This window comes from Onychostruthus taczanowskii, unplaced genomic scaffold (genome assembly GCF_017590055.1).
Source record: "Onychostruthus taczanowskii isolate IOZ18803 unplaced genomic scaffold, ASM1759005v1 scaffold80, whole genome shotgun sequence".
NCBI lineage: Eukaryota > Metazoa > Chordata > Aves > Passeriformes > Passeridae > Onychostruthus > Onychostruthus taczanowskii.
Window position 1 is genome coordinate 3421838 of NW_024505893.1, and position 15826 is coordinate 3437663.

General features: G+C 40.5%; 2 protein-coding genes across 3 annotated transcripts; one reads left to right on the plus strand and one right to left on the minus strand.

Annotated features, from left to right (window-relative positions):
- Positions 1-3568: 3568 nt before the first annotated feature.
- On the plus strand, positions 3569-9679 carry SPDYA (speedy/RINGO cell cycle regulator family member A). Its single transcript, XM_041424182.1, has 6 exons — positions 3569-3854; positions 4877-4935; positions 5190-5275; positions 6829-7000; positions 7911-8202; positions 9591-9679. Exons 1-6 carry the CDS (start codon positions 3626-3628, stop codon positions 9677-9679), a joined length of 927 nt encoding a protein of 308 aa, XP_041280116.1. The 5' UTR covers positions 3569-3625.
- Positions 9680-10209: 530 nt separating this feature from the next.
- Positions 10210-15782, minus strand: TRMT61B (tRNA methyltransferase 61B). 2 transcript variants are annotated; one of them, XM_041424180.1, is made up of 5 exons: positions 15217-15782; positions 15026-15128; positions 12403-12593; positions 11118-11209; positions 10210-10712 (listed from the first exon to the last, which is right to left on the minus strand). In XM_041424180.1, the coding sequence occupies exons 1-5, from the start codon at positions 15730-15732 to the stop codon at positions 10331-10333; spliced, it is 1284 nt and encodes a 427-aa protein (XP_041280114.1). In that variant the 5' UTR covers positions 15733-15782; the 3' UTR covers positions 10210-10330. The 2 variants fall into 2 exon arrangements, with proteins under 2 accessions (XP_041280114.1, XP_041280115.1); XM_041424181.1 differs by having other exon boundaries at positions 10504-10686.
- Positions 15783-15826: the final 44 nt, after the last annotated feature.

The window sequence follows — 15826 nt, forward strand, 5'->3', positions numbered from 1 at the left end:
TTTTTCCTAGTTCACACTCTGCAGGAAGTAGGAAAAGTCTCTAACTGAAAAATACATATTTTATTTGGGATAATTATCTGTATTTACAAGAATCAATGGTGGTTCTTCATGATTTTGTTTGAAAATAAATACCAGGTATTTTACCTGTATTATCTTTCTTAGGGAAAAAAAAAAAAAAAAAAAAAAAAAAAAAAAGTTCACTGGAAAGGATATCAGAGGCCAAAGGCAACTCAAAAATATTGAAATCTGAAAAAAAGTATCTATATCCTAAATGTAATTTATAAAAATACTATCCCTGTGTTTTTCTTCAGAGATGCTTCCTAATCTATCTGTAATGTAAACAACTCATTCACTGAAAAAACTTTTAAGTCTTTTTTTCATTTCAAGGAATCAAACTGCTCTGCAGTTGCCTTTTTGAACCAAATTCTGGTCCTGGCATAGCTATATAACTATATATATCATAATGGAGTTTCAGTGTATACATCCAATTATTTTTTGCTTTTTCCAGAAATAAGATTTTGTAAGAATCCCAGGTCTTTCAAGCCCAAATCTTAATAATTTTATTTATAGAAATATTATATAAAACAATACAATATATAAACATATTTATATAAAAATGATTTTGTGTATGTGATATAAAATTATATATATTATATGAAATATATTTAAATTTATAGATATTAAAAATGTAATTTCAAACTGTGATTACATATCGAGATGAAGAGTGGCTATATTGATTTAATGACACCTACAGGAAGAGTTAGGAAAGAGGTACAGCACGAAACCCAGTGTACTCCGCTGGACAAACGCTGCATTGTCTCGGTTCAAATCGCTGGTGGTGAAACAGCGCTCCCTGATGTCCAACCAGCGACTTGGAAGTGCAAAAGCTCCATTCTTCCCGATATTCTTGGATTGTCCAACAACTTTCTGAAAATTGTAGTTAATAGAAAGCAAAGTTGGGAACCAGTTAATTCCACTATCTCATGGAGGATAAGAGGACTTACAGTCAGGTACAGTTCTGTTTCCTTATTCTCACTGGGTTCAGGGGTCATGTTGGTGTTTTTCCATGATGCTTCCGAGTCGAATCCTTGAGTCGTGCCCACCTCAGTCCTGCCTCAGGCTGCAGAGCCCTGCAAGGGAAGAAAGGCAGAGCCCCAGACATTCTCACAGCTCCCGCTCACAAGTTCAGTTTCCTCGAGACCCTGATCCAATGTTGTGCAATGGGTCTGAATCAGAGCAGAGACCCGAGTGCTGGCAGCCTGGGGACAATACACCGGTGGAAGAGTCACAATACCTGTTCAATGACTTGCTTGTGACAGATTTTTGAGTGAAAAAAGGAAGTTTTTTAATATTTTGTTGCAGAACCACCAGCCCAAGAATTATTTCAGAGGTGGGAGATCTAAAGGAAGCTCTGTGTGGGTAAAGATTGACGTTGTAAGTCCCTTTTTATTGATGTAAAGGTGTAAAGAATAAGGAAGTATGCATGTCACAATTATCATTGCAGTTTCATGTTTTGCAATAGGGAATAAAAAAGATTTTTTTTTTTCCTGGTCTTTAAGATGGTTATGTGGAAGTTTCTGTAACCTGCCCCTCCGCTGCTTTTCACAGTTATCAAATGAAGAGTAGTTAATTGATGAGTGCTTTGAATTCCTTGATGAAAAGTAATACAAACTCACTGTGAATATGTGTCCAAGAAGAGAGAATCTCAGAGAAACAGACTTTTGCCCTGCTGACGTATTTCGTATTGTCCCCACCCTGCTGCCAGGTTTCCTGACTTCAGCCTGTTCCATACAGAGATGCTGTTAGTTGGTACATTTACCACTTGCTATGTTTCTTATCTCTCTCCCTGATCAGAAACTTGGCATGATCTTTCCCTGAATGTGCTCCCTAACTCAGAGCACGTAATAACGTAGCAAATTATTAATAGAAGATGAGGAAGGTGTAAAGAGGCCTCTTTTCTCATTACCGTAATAAATGAGGCCACTTACATTTTAATTGGCCTGCGCAGGGGGAAACAATGAAAATGGATGTATGTCTTACCATCTTCCTAGGATAAATCTTTAGCTCTTCTAACAAAAGGCAACAGTAAGATTTCACACTGAATCTTATTAGCAAAGGGATTTTTTCTTGTTGATACATTTCAATAGACTGCCTTAGACTAATTGCCTTAATTGCCTCTGTAGAAAGGTAGCAGCAGGGTATCCTGCACGTCTGTGTTTAATGATCTTTAGTCAGGTATCCCTTCTCCTTCGTCTCCGGTGGAGACGTTTATCAAACTGGGGAGATGTTTTAATCATAGAATCACATAATCACAGAAAGGTTTGGGTGTGAAGGGACCTTAAAGATCACCTCGTTCCAATCCCAGGCCACGGGCAGGGCGGGACATCTCCCACTAGAGCAGGTTGCAATGAAGAAGGGGAAGGGGAAGGGGAAAGGGGAAAGGGGAAAAGGAAAAGGGGAAAGTGAAGGGTGTGCCTCTGAGAGCCCCAAGCCAGCCTCCACACGGCTCCTGGCGGCGAGGCAAGCAAGAGGCGCCCCCGCCGTGCCCCGCTCCCATTGGCTGCCGCGCCCCTGGTGCCAACAGGAGGGGCGGGAGGAGACAGCGCCCGGCCGTCCGATTGGCTGGGGCGGCGCGCCGCGCACGCTGATTGGCTGCGGGAGGCGCCACTCGAGGCGCGGAGGCGTGAGGGGAGGCGGCTGAGGCAGGCGGCTCGGGGCTGTGGCGCCGGAGCCGAAAGCGCGGCCTCGCCTCAGGGCTCTCCCGAGTGGTGCGGCAGCCGCTCGGGGGCTGGGGAGCCAGCTAGGCTGCGGTGGGCCAGCCTCCAACAACCCCCTGCCGGGAGACCTCCTGAAGGCCTCCCTGAATTTACATACATTTAATCCCGCCAAAAAAAAAATACCTTCCTCGCTTTCTGTTTGGTATCCCCTAAATTTTGCGGTTACAAACGCCACAGGTATGTTTCCTTGGCTGTGCCTTCGGGGTATGTCCAGATTGAGGGATAAGATTAATTCCCAAGGGCAATTAGGAGCTCAAGACTTGATTTTAATCAATCAACGTGGCTCAATCACAGTTCTGCTGTGTTAGTTCTAGTAATATTCCTAAAAAAAAAAAAAAAAAAAAAAAAAACCAAGGGCAATTAGGAGCTCAAGACTTGATTTTAATCAATCAACGTGGCTCAATCACACTGCTGCTATGTTAATTCTAGTAATATTCCTTAAAAAAAAAAAAAAAAAAGAGACACAATCACGAATTGGAGGGGAAGAACACAGGTTTTTTGGTAGACCTACGTGTGTGGAGCTACAAGGATCTGACAAACAGCAGCTTTTCCTGGAAAGGCTCTTTTCCCATTTTCCAAAGTTGACTGGAAAAAGCAAAATTGAAGGCTCCTTCTATTGGGGAAAAACAAAGTTTATAAAATTAGAACTAAATCAATGAACTCTACATGGCGGTCTTAGGGCACAAGACTTAGACAATCACTATTGATAAAATTAATTTTCCATCATCTGACGTACAAGTTCTACTGAAACAATTCATGTGAACAAAAGAAATGTACTAGTGCTGAAAGTGACTAGTTTTGTAGTTAATTTCTTCTTATTTTTTTAACAGGAACCTTTGCTAAACGAAATGAAACACAATCTGGTGTGTCAGACACCTCCCACTGTCACTGTTCATGTAAAATCGAGTGCATCCAGATCACATCAGCAAAAAAAACTTACTAGACTAAAGCGACCTGCTTTTAAAGACCATCAAGAAAATTGTGAAAAAGGGATTCCTAGTCAGAAATATAAATGTCCAAAGGGACCATGTCTAGTTATTCAGCGTCAGGAAATGACAGCTTTCTTTAAATTATTTGGTAGGTCAATAATGTGAGATATGAATGAATTGACTGAACAGAATGTTTTCTAAGCTCAGGAATTTTGAGAGTGCTTTTCATATTGAAAGTAATGGCAAGTCTTTATCAAAATGTTTTGTTGTTATAGTTTGGTATATAAATATTTAATGCTTAAGTTAAAAATACAAGGGCGACCAAATTGAGAAGTATCTTTTTAAAATTACAAATGAATCCAAGGTAGTTTGCTAGTTTTTATTTTATGATAATTTTCCTTACTATTTTCTCTTATATTTCAACAAATACATGTAAAACAATGTACATCTTGTTTTACACAATGCTTAAAAAAAGGACTCCTTGTCTCTTAAACGTGTTATTTACTTTGGGAATAAACTTCTGGGGGAAGAAGTGGAATGGGAAGTTGACCTAAGGAGTTGGAGCATCTCTTCTTTATTTGTGTCTCTTTCATACGAAGTTTTGTATTTATTTAATTTAGCAAAGACATAAAGTAATAGTGGAAGATTACAGCTGGGTTTTTTTGACCCTTAAATACAGAAGTGAATGAGAGAGAGTTGGTGGTTATTATGGTACATGGTCATGGACAATGAATGACTGACCAAAAATAAGCAAGCATTGCCCAATAAAAGCTGCCAGGTAATCAAAGTGCAGGATCTCAGCAGTCTGTAGTTCCTCTGAAATAATGGTGTGCTATCACCTGGAAGCATGTAATGCAGGAAGAAATGATGCAAATAGAAAAAAAACTGGTTATTTTTCACTTTCACCTGCTGTTACTGAGAATGGCTGAAATGCAGTCACCAGATTTTCCACCTTGCCTTTCTGGTAGAGTTTGTTTTCTTTTGCCATATAAGCTTTTTTCACACCCGAACCTCTCCTACTGCCCTCAGTTTCTCTGTTCCCTGCTGGCCAGTCTAGCTTCTTGTCTTTCATTTGGTTTAATGAAAGACCATCTGTTATTTATTTATTTATAAATACCTTCTGACATAAACAGTTTTGGTGTGTAAAATGCTACAGCCATCTCGTTACAGATGATGATCTAATCCAAGACTTCCTTTGGATGGACTGTTGCTGTGAAATTGCAGACAAGGTAAGTGTATTTCCTTCTTAGTTAACAGAACATACATTGAGTGAGAAATCTGCTCTTAATTACTTGATACTTTAATGCAAATACAGAACATCATCTTTTTCTAATGATTTCACATGGAAGTTTCAAGAAACTTAATTCATGCTTTCCTCATTGTTAAAAATGATGAAAATATCTTGGTGCAAGATGTGTGAATCAATTTAGGAAATACTATATATAAGTAACACATTGATACTTCATTTTATATTTTAAAACAGTATCTCTTGGCAATGACTTTCGTTTATTTCAAGAGAGCTGACTTCACACCAAGTGAGCATACCAGAATCAATTTCTTTGTGGCTCTGTAAGTACTTTAAAATTATCTGGTTTTATTAGAATAAACTTTGCAGTATTTCTTTATGACACTGACAATTATAATACGTGATGAGACTTCCTTGACGAATATATAAACAACCTGATCTAGGGGGTGGCAGCGGGGCTGGAGCTCGGTGGTCTTTAAGGTCCCTTCCAAGCCAAACCATTCTGTGGTTCTATGGTAATCTACAGACTGTACATAAATAGTGCAAAGTCACCGTTCTGCCTGTGATGGAACAAGCCTGAGCAGCACACAGGGGTTGCTTGCATTGGTGTAGTGATACACACAGTGGCATTCTGAATCTGGGAGCTTTTTAAAGCACTACAAGAAATATATGCAGGACAATACACAGCAACATGTATGTGGCTCAAAGGTGCTCATATAAAACCCTATTTCAGATCTTTGCCAGCCTTTAAGGCATTTGTAACAAAACATTTCACCATGACAGGCATCTCAGGAATAACGTGTTAATGAAGTTTCTGTCAACGTGTTTTAAATCAAAAGTAAAGCCAATTTCTGAGAACTTTTTTGAACAGTTGTAAAATGTCTATATTTTGAAACAGTGGTGGTATCAGTAATCCAGGCCCACATAACCCTCTGTATTTGGCTACACCTGCACAGGGTTCTGCATTTTTTCTTACAGTGTTATGGTGCTCAGGTCATCTTTGCTGGTACCATTGCTCCTCAGGTGCTCTGATTTACACACTAGTGCAGGGACAAGGTGGCTGTTCTTTCTGCTGTCACTGTACTGTGGGTGACATCCACAGAGCAGGGAGGAGGGAGCCCTCTGACCCCACTGAAGGGGGAAAAGCCAGGCCAGAACAGTGAAAGGATTAGTGGGGGACAAAGAGTCTGGTGAGACTGGGACTAGAGAGAATACTGGAGCAAGTGAGAAAACTGGGGAGGAGACTAAAAGTCCTAATTTTTCAAGTGTGATTTACAGGAGTTTAGTACCAGGTGGGTCCAGAGGAAGTAAATGTTTTCCTGTTGTCTGAGAAGACAATCCAAACCTAAAAGTAACTAGATAGTGAACAAAGGGAAGAACAGAGACATTAAAAAAAAGTAATTTAAGTTTTTCATTTATAACTAAAGGTAGACCTACATTTAGTTGTTTGCTCCTAATTTAATATGAGCAGCGTAATTTTCCAAGAATAGCTAAAATCCATAAAGTAAAAAGTGGGAAGTTTAAGATTTCACAGGAGTTTTAAGCCTTATTTAAAGCATCAATCAGAAACTGTTCATTTTATTCAAGGGTTTCTTGCCAGCTTGGAGAAGGATGTCAGGATGTGTTAGCTCTTGCTTATCTATTAATTTAGGAAACTCTAGGGTAAAACAATTTTTATAAAAGCCTGGGTTTTTTTACCCAAAGGATGCATATGGAACTAATTAAGAAAATACTGTATTTTGTTAGTGTTTTTTCTTCACAATACTAGAAAAAAGAACCACTGCAATATATCTGTTATTTTATGTTAGAAATCATTCTAATATAGTGGTTTAAGATTGAATAATATTTATAAACATAAACATATATATATTTGAAGGTATCTGGCAAACACAGTTGAAGAAGACAATGAAGAAGCAAAGTATGACATTTTCCCATGGGCTTTGGGCAAAGCCTGGAGAAAGCTCTTCCCTGATTTCTTAAAGTTAAGAGATCAGCTTTGGAGTAGAATTGACTACAGGGCTATTGTAAGCAGACGCTGCTGTGAAGAGGTAGGGAGGGAGATTTCATATTGTAGATGCTGAAATCACAAGTAACACCAGCTAGCAATTTAGCTCTGTACAGTTTCTACCCTAAACACACAATCCATGGGAAAGAAAAGATGCTGCTAAAATGTAATGGTCCATTTATCCTCCCATGATATTTTTTCCTTCTCCATTTAAAACACATTGTTTAAAAAGGTGTTTTTAAAGTAAACTAGAATATTTTATATTGCACTACTGTTAAAAGTGACATTTCTATTGACTAGTATTTACTTCATGCAAATATTTTTTATTTAAAATTTACCCCAATTTCACTTCATCCACTTTAGAAATAATTTTGTGTGCTTTACAATTGATAAGGAAAAAATATATTCCTCACTTTTCAGGTGAAGTGTGTACCTGGAAAAACCCTTGTTGTGCTCTAAGTATCTAATGTTTACTTCCAGAATGGTGGAAAACAAAATCTCTCCTTTACACTAGAGGCCCATTTCTTGGGATGGGATTAGATGCTATGGGAAAAGCACAAGGAACAAGGCGACTGCAGGATGCTTTTCCTTGCATACCCTCCCTGCTTCCCACTGTTGTTATTTCAGTGGTGATGAACACTGTCAGCTGATGTTTGGTAGCTGGCCAAAGAGACCCTCTTGAGTCCAACATCCTGAGCATGAGCTGCTGTTTGTGATGGCTCACATGAACATACAGGGCTGGAAGTTGGGATGTTTCCACACCTGACTGGTGTCAGGATTACTTACCCCTGCCTAAGGCAGCAAACTTTCCAGTGGGACAGTGAGACAGATAAGAGATGATGCCCATTACAGCTACGTTAATTCCCTGCCATGCTAACTGGATATAGTTTTCAGCCATATGTTTTTTCCCCATTATTTTTGCTCTTCCTGAGCACATCTGGCTGTTCCCACAGGTGATGGCCATCGCTCCAACTCATTACATCTGGCAGCGAGAGCGCTCTGTGCACCACAGCGGCGCTCTGAGGAGTTATGATGACCAAGTGCAGCTGCCCCGAGGACCCAGCGCGACTCCCACGGACTGCCTGCTCTGCGGGAAGAAAGGCAGGTTTGTGCGACTCGGATTATCATCCTCCTCCTCGTCTACCGACACTTTGGAGATGATGGACTTACACTCATCCCAGCAATCGAAGGACACCTTTTCTACTGAAAAAATGCTCACCGACTCTCCTTCTTATAAAGGCCAAGGTATGCTTTAATACTGTGAATAATTTTTCTGTTAGTTTAGGCAACTGGGGCCGTATTTGCCCTTCAGAGTGCTGCAGGGACTGCTCTGTCCCTCCCTGTAACACCTCAGCAGGACTGTGCTTTTACCCTCACAGATTCATTTTCACATATTCTACCTTAACTTCCTGGAAGTACCAACTGCTTTACATTGAGTCTCTTCATGTTACTTTCATCTACTACGGTAGATTTTGGGTGCTACTCAGGCATTTGTTACTATTCTTGCATTATAAATGAAAGTGAGAGTCCTGTTTTAAATTATTTTTTTTATGACTGGCTGTGTCCAATAAAAATACTAGTGTGTAAAGTGAATTAAAGTGCTCTTGCTGAGAGCATGTTTTGAGAAAGAGCAAGATGCTCATTTGTAATATGGGTTTGGACATAGGTTAAATCACAATTTCCATTTTCCTCTAAGTATCTAACTGGTTGACAATTTATACAAGACTGTTTTAATACTGGGATATGAGTAGAAAACAAGAGCTTATTGCAAGAATTGTTTACATAGAATAAGCTCTGCCCATTAATCTACTCACAATAGCATCCTCAGCCTTTGCATTAGGGCCCTCCATTACATACAGCAGTTGTGGGGCAAACCCATTATTACATTTATTATTAGAAGTTAAACGCACTTGAGATGTAAACTTCCTCAGGCACCTGGATAAGGTCTCAGCTCTGCAAAGATACTCTCCTGTAGTTAACCAGTGCAGAGTTCCTAGTATACTTGTCTAATACAAAGGTAGTTATTTATAACTCTGTATATTTTACATTTGCATGTGTTCTCATTAAGATCCAAATTTTCACTATTGCAGTAAGATTGTTACTGTTTTTGATTGCTTTAGTACAAATGTGAATCTCAACTTTGAATAAATTGGCATTTGAATATTTCCTGAGATATAAAGCAGGTCAGGTGTATAGAAAACATAATAATTTAATGTGTTAAACATCACCACTTACTCAGGGGAGACCCCAAATGACTTCAAGTCTGTTTTTACTTGAGAGATCTGGCTTCTCATCTCTGACAAGGGCCAGACAAAACTGTCTTTCCTCCAGCCATTTGAGAATACTTGAGATGAAGTGATGTTCACAAATAGCCAGGCAACTTGCAGCATGAGTGCTGGAAGGGAACCAGAGCTGTGCCTGTCAACAACTGTTTTGCTGTTGAAATAAGCACAGCTTTATCAAGTGAATGCATTCAGTGAATGTCAGTGTCTCTAAAAGTTGTGCTTTAAGAACTTTGTTCTTAAAGAAACCTATAGTTATCAGTTGGAAGCCAGCAAAGTATTAATTTCAAAGGAGAGCCTTTGATCCCTTATTTTCTTACTAAATTTTTTTCTTCTCCTTGTTTCTGGTAGACTGTCAGAGGCTGTCTAGCAAAAGGCAACCATGCAGCACCCTGGAGCAAGATAAGTCTATGGACTGGTTTACAAGCAATGGAGAATGAAATGCACCTGGTAAGACAGAAACAGATACTGTGATTTGCAGAACAATCTGGGCTGCATCACAACACCAGACATGAGGATTCACTTCAAAATTTTCCCTTTACATAGTGGGATAACAGTTGGTGTTTCAAACTTGATGTGAGATAGAAATCAGAGCAGTCAGTACTTAAAAGTTACACAACTTGCAAAATGTAGCATCTACTTTGTTATGTTTTATTTAATTCTGATACAATATTCAAATTAGCAGCTAAGGAGGCAGCAGCATCAAGAAAGCAGGGGTCGAACCTTTCTCAGCTTGGTAAGGAACGCTAATTAAAAAACAAAAGTTACTACTTTAGTATTTCAATACACAATAATTATTTTATTATTATAAGTTTTATGATTTCATGATATAGGAAAATACCAAATGCTAGTACAAAAAAAAAAAAAAAAGGTTTTATTTAAAGCATAGTTTTAAAACAGAGCTCACTGGCCACTGTTTCTGTTAAGGAATCCTTAAGTCCATCAGGGTCCTCTAAAGCAGCTTTGGGGTGAATATAAAGAACGGAATTTTCTTAAAAATCAAAAATTTGAAAGTCATTCTTTATTTCAGATTGAAATTTATTTTTTATTTAGCCTAGGTTTTTAGTAGGCTATTTTAACTTAAATAACAATTAATAGTCTTCTTTAAACCTGACAAGGTCCAGGCTGTCCAAAACCTTGCCTATTCTCAGCTGACCTAGGTAAAAACACTGCCTCCTCCTACACTGGGTTATCAAAGTGCAGTAATAGGGGATCTTGTCAGCAGCAAAGTCCTTACCATAGCATTCGCTCTCCTTAAGAACTGCTTGATCCTCAATATGGATTTCTTCGTATTCATTTTGAAGTGGTTCTTCAATATTTTCTTGAGTTTCCACCATTTGGCTTGATTTGTAATGCTTGAGTTTAGCAGGGAGTACTGACCAGCTCCTGTGAGTTACCTCAATTATCCTTTCACACAAAAAAGGAAGCTTGCAGCTCCGTATTCTGTCTAAAAGGTCAATAACCTGTGTGATGCTTTTGAAGAAATGCAAAGGATAAAGTAGTATTTTGAAAATTCAAATCACAAAATTTCAGTTCTACTGACTTTGGCACATTCTTTACCTTTGAGGTTACATAAATCCTTCAGTTTTAGGGAAAAGGAACAACTTGACTATTGCACTGGAGAACAGTGCAGTTACTTTGAGGATGCCAGAAAGGCCAAACTTCACTGACCAGAATGAGAACATTCCCCAGGGAGATGCCAAAGGATTTGGCCAAGTGTAATTTATACCGAGTACAACTCCCAAAGAAAGTTACAAGGGGAAAAAACCCAACTTTGTTAACCATTTCATGAATGCTGGATGTGTATTTCAGAAGATGCTTGGTTTTGTACTGAGACCAGGTAATGCCTGAATAAAGGTGGCAGAAAGAAATACTCACTTTGCCAAGTACACAGCACACACCCCACCTTGTTTCAGGCTTGGGTGTACAACAGGCAGAGCACACTGAGGGTTCAGCATATCCAGAACTACCTGCAAGAGAAAGACATATTAATGTTTCCTGGGAGACCATATGTACATCTGTCAACATAACATAGGACAATGCTGGAGGGGAAAAAGGTTATGGCAAAGAGAAGCATACAGCAGCAGTGTGTAATCATCCACCAGTTTTATTACTGCCTCTCAAAACCTGAGGTGCACACTTAGACAAAATGAAGTCCTCTCTACTTCCAAATGAATTTCTATTAAAACAGCAAGTAGCATTTGACCAACTAAGGTCTGTAGGAAGTTATGCCTCCTAGTAATTAAATCTCATAATCCTGACAGTAATAAAAACTTTTAGAAGACTATATTTGCTGACACATTTAAATACCTATTTCTCACATGTGAAAAAAAGAGATTGTTCAAATGCATAAGAAGAACACATTATGGTCACAATGTCTGACTTGCTGTCAGTTTCAAGATTAAAAATACTTCATGTCTTTGGCAATTTATCCATCTTCTGCTAGGAAGCTATTCAGACTGCAGAACAATGGCATATGCAATATCTGATCTTTCCTGCAGGACTGTTACTTAAAACAGTTTTGAAAAGGTGTCTTTATGCTATGTATTGTATTTCTTTGCTTGCACCATTTTAAAAATTGCTATTTGTTTAAAGCATTTAGTAAGCAGTTGTAAACACTTTGTCAACTTTACAGGGAAGAGTGCTTAACATCAAGCTATTTTCCCCAGCATGATTCCTTTTTAGGAAATCGGGATACAAAGAAGCAAGACAGGAGAGCAAGCCACAGCATTCTCTAAATTATGGTTAGTTACATTGTGCATTCTACATAGCTGATAGCAAAGTGGTCATATAGTTGCATATTTAATAAGGTTCTGTATTCTTCTGAAATTTAATGCTTGAAATATGTATCTCATAAAAATATCAGTTTCTCAAAAATACAAGAAAATGAGTTGGTATTTGCTTACAAGACAGCAGTAATTAATTGTAATATTTCTACAGTACAGCTTTATCACTCTTTAATTTGACAACCTGTAACTGAAATCTTGAAAACATTTGTATCTGACAAAAAAATTACAATGTTTCTTTCACTGATGATGACCTGGATCGTTATTTGTCACATTACACTAGATATGGGAATCCCGTGGGGAGTGTGAGCACTGGAGGTTTTCATTAATGGAAAAAAGACACGTGTTAAATGGGGGAATTGTCTGGATTCACTCACTGCATCAAGTGTTACAGATTTCAGATCTGCAGCAGCTGTTGAAATGTCTTTAAGAATGAACTCCACGTTATCTGGCCACTCGTCCACGTGTCCTATTTCCCATGCCGAACGCCAGTGCCTGTAATTCTTCTTAGCTAAATTATGATGATCCTCTCTGATTTCATAACTTAGAACACGTCCTTTGGGCCCAACTGAAAACAAACAGCAACACTCCACTCACCACTTGACACTGCTGTTATAAAGACTTGGGAAAAAAAAACAAAACAAAAGCAAAAACCATAGTCTATAACATAAATACACCTTTCCATCTCCACTGAAGGAAATTATCACATATTAAACAATCAATGACAATCTATGTTTTCTTTACATTTAAAACAAAAATATGCAGAAAAAGTGTCGTGTTAGTTCTTTCACAGACAGAAATCCATCAATGCACAGATGAAACAAAGCGTAGTTATAGTAGTACAGACTGTTCCAAGATGTTCTCCTGAAGTCATTCATGCAGCAAAAGACAAGTTGAGCATCTGTGGCCACTGCTAGATCCTTCTGCTAGAGCAACCAGAGGTACCAGCTGAGAATGCTGCACCAGTGCTCACAGGCTAAGGAAACCTGCTCACTGATCTCAGCCCCACAAAAAAGTTTTCCAGTGTACTCTTTGATTTACCCAGGTTTGTGTAAGTTTCCTGTTACTGTCTGCAACAGCAATAAATTATTAAGTCTAAATTTACTATTCTGAAATCTACCATGACTGCAATGCACACTGTTTCTCATAAAGGAAGCATTTCCAGGCTGTGCAGGCAGACAGCAGGGCATGCACTGCTGTATTATTCCGTATTTCTATTACTCCAATTCCTCAAGCCTATCCCACTGCTCACTTCTCTCTCCTTGCTACTTTGGAATGGGTGTAGGCAGCTTTCAGGAAGCAGCAGCTCCCCAGGTCAGTTCTGTGCCTTTCTAAGCCATTTCAGTTTGAAGTCACCAGGCTCGTTCCCTCACCTACGTGATCCCACTGCGAATCCATTCAGATAACCAAGTAAAAGAAGGGATGGATTTCCCAACAGTTGCTCCTTGATCCAGCTCACCCTGCATCAGACAAAGGCCAGAACCAGCTTGTAAGAAAAGGAAGGTTTCAGCATGTTGCCTTTGATCACCTGAAGCAGTTGTAGAGTCACAGTGCCAACTCCTTACTTTAGATTATCAGTTTAGAAACATCAGGAAAATAAAATTCTTCACACTGGGGGGGTCAGTTTTACTCCCACTCATTCAAAGTGATTTCTACTTTTTGAAACTTTTTGAATCTTTTTTAAAAATAAGAACAGCAAGGCAAAATAGCTAGGCAAAACCTTATTACTGTGAAGCTACAGTATGTCAAGTTTGCATACATCATATTTTCCAGTTCTCAAAGATCTTAAAGTCATGGCAAATACCACTCTCTTAACTCTCCTGTTTCATGTCAGTAGTTTCTGGGAATGATTAAAAAAAAATGGAAAGGAAAATATAAAAGGAAAAACAATTAAGGGATGAATGAAATCTGTTAAATCAACAATAATTTTGGAAATTAAATAATTCCATGGACATTGGTAAGGTGCCCACTAGATGTGAATTCCAGCATTTACCCACGTACCAGCTGTTTTCCTTGTTGGGTAGCGCTGGTGTGTTTTCAATGGTGGCAAAAGCAGCCACCATTAGGAACCAGCAAATCAAATCCATTTATTTCTGTGTCAGCACCAAAGTGTGTTCAGCTGTGACTAAAACTGGCTGTATTTGGTGCCAATTTAAATGCAATAAATTTGAAAATAGCAATGCAATTTCATACCTTTTTCCCACTCCTCAAAATAGAGCTGATCTGGCACACAACAACTGCACTCTTCCCCTGGATAAGGTTAACAGCCTGGTAATGTCAATGACTTTGCCAACTTGGCCCATTTACAGCTAAATTAAAGTTATTAGAAAAAAACTGTTGGACAAGATAGAAAAATGAGAGGAATAATTGGCAAGTTCAGGTGTGCTTGTATGAAACGGCCACAGTAGGCTGCATACCCAAGAAAAATCATCTGCTGTATTTAGCAAGAGCTAGGTTTTGCCTTAGCCAGTAGCAGGTATTCCATCTCTTTGGCTTCTGGGTATGCCTGTAGGGCAAGCTGGGGAAAACTAAGGACTCCAACTTTCCCTCTCTCTAAGTGGAAAGAGAAGCGCTGACGTTTATCTTCTGTTTCATCAGCTTCTAGCTCCTACAGCAGCAATGTTTGCTTCGAGGATAACCTCATGCTAGCTTCAAAATCCCAATGGAACTAGAAAAACCCAAACATTAGTTTATTCCAGAAATATGATCAGAATAAACCAGCTGCAGTTGAGTGATCTCGAGGCATGGCTGAAACTCAGCTTTCTGCAAGGCCTTCAGTAACCATTTACATCTCTAAGCACAGTCAGAATGGTTTGCAGTCCCTGTGCTGATCTAACTTTCCTTCAAGTCAACAAACTATACATGAACTGCAGCAAAGCTCTCATGAGCTGAATAGTAAGGACCACAAGAACCGTAAGTATCTGGGCAAAAAAAAACCCCCAAGTTGTGATAAGGAAATAAATAAATTTGTTTCTGTGTTGTCTAAAGCCAGGTTCTCACCTGCTCTCGACAGAAACAAGCTCATAGCACCAGACCCGCTGCCAGTTTCCAACACGGTGTCTCCCGGGTGGATATCCATCATCATTAATAGAGCACTTATATCCTGCGGGCGATAAAAACACGGCACGTTACTACTCGCGGGAAATCAAAGGTGAGATTCGGCCAGCGAGCCCCCAGCCACCAGCCGCTACCTTGGGGTAGGCGATGGTGGCTCCCCGCGGCATGAGCAGCACGTACTCGTCCAGCGAGGGCCGCCGCAGCAGCAGCCGCTTCCCGCTCGCCGTGAGCAGCACCTGCCCGGGCAGCCGCCCGATGATGTCGCGGTGGGGCAGGAGGCCGCCGGGGCTGCTCAGCACCGCCTCCGCCGCCAGCCGGCACAGCAGCTTCAGCGTCGAGTTGTGCTTCCTCCGCACCTCCGCCAGCGCCAGCTCCCCGGCGCGGAAAGGGCCGGAACGCGGAGCCGCCGCCTCAGCCAGCGCTTGTCGGGGGGCAGCCACCGCCACCTCCTCCTCCTCCTCCTTCGGGGGAGCCTGAGGCGGCTGCGCTACCGCCGCCGCTTCCTCGGGCGGCAGCAGCCGCCTCACCCGCTCCAGCGGTGACAGCGAAGTCTCCCATGCCCGCCTGCGAGGCTTCCCATCGGCAGGAAAAGAGGAAGAGGAGGAGGAAGAGGGGGCGGCCGCCCGCCGCAGCGCGCGCCAGGCCCTCATGGAGCGGCGGGAGGCGGCAAAAGGGGGCGCGGCTCACCTTCGCCGCCGTCGCCCCGCGCGCCTGCGCCGCACGCCCCGATGACGCCGCTCGAGG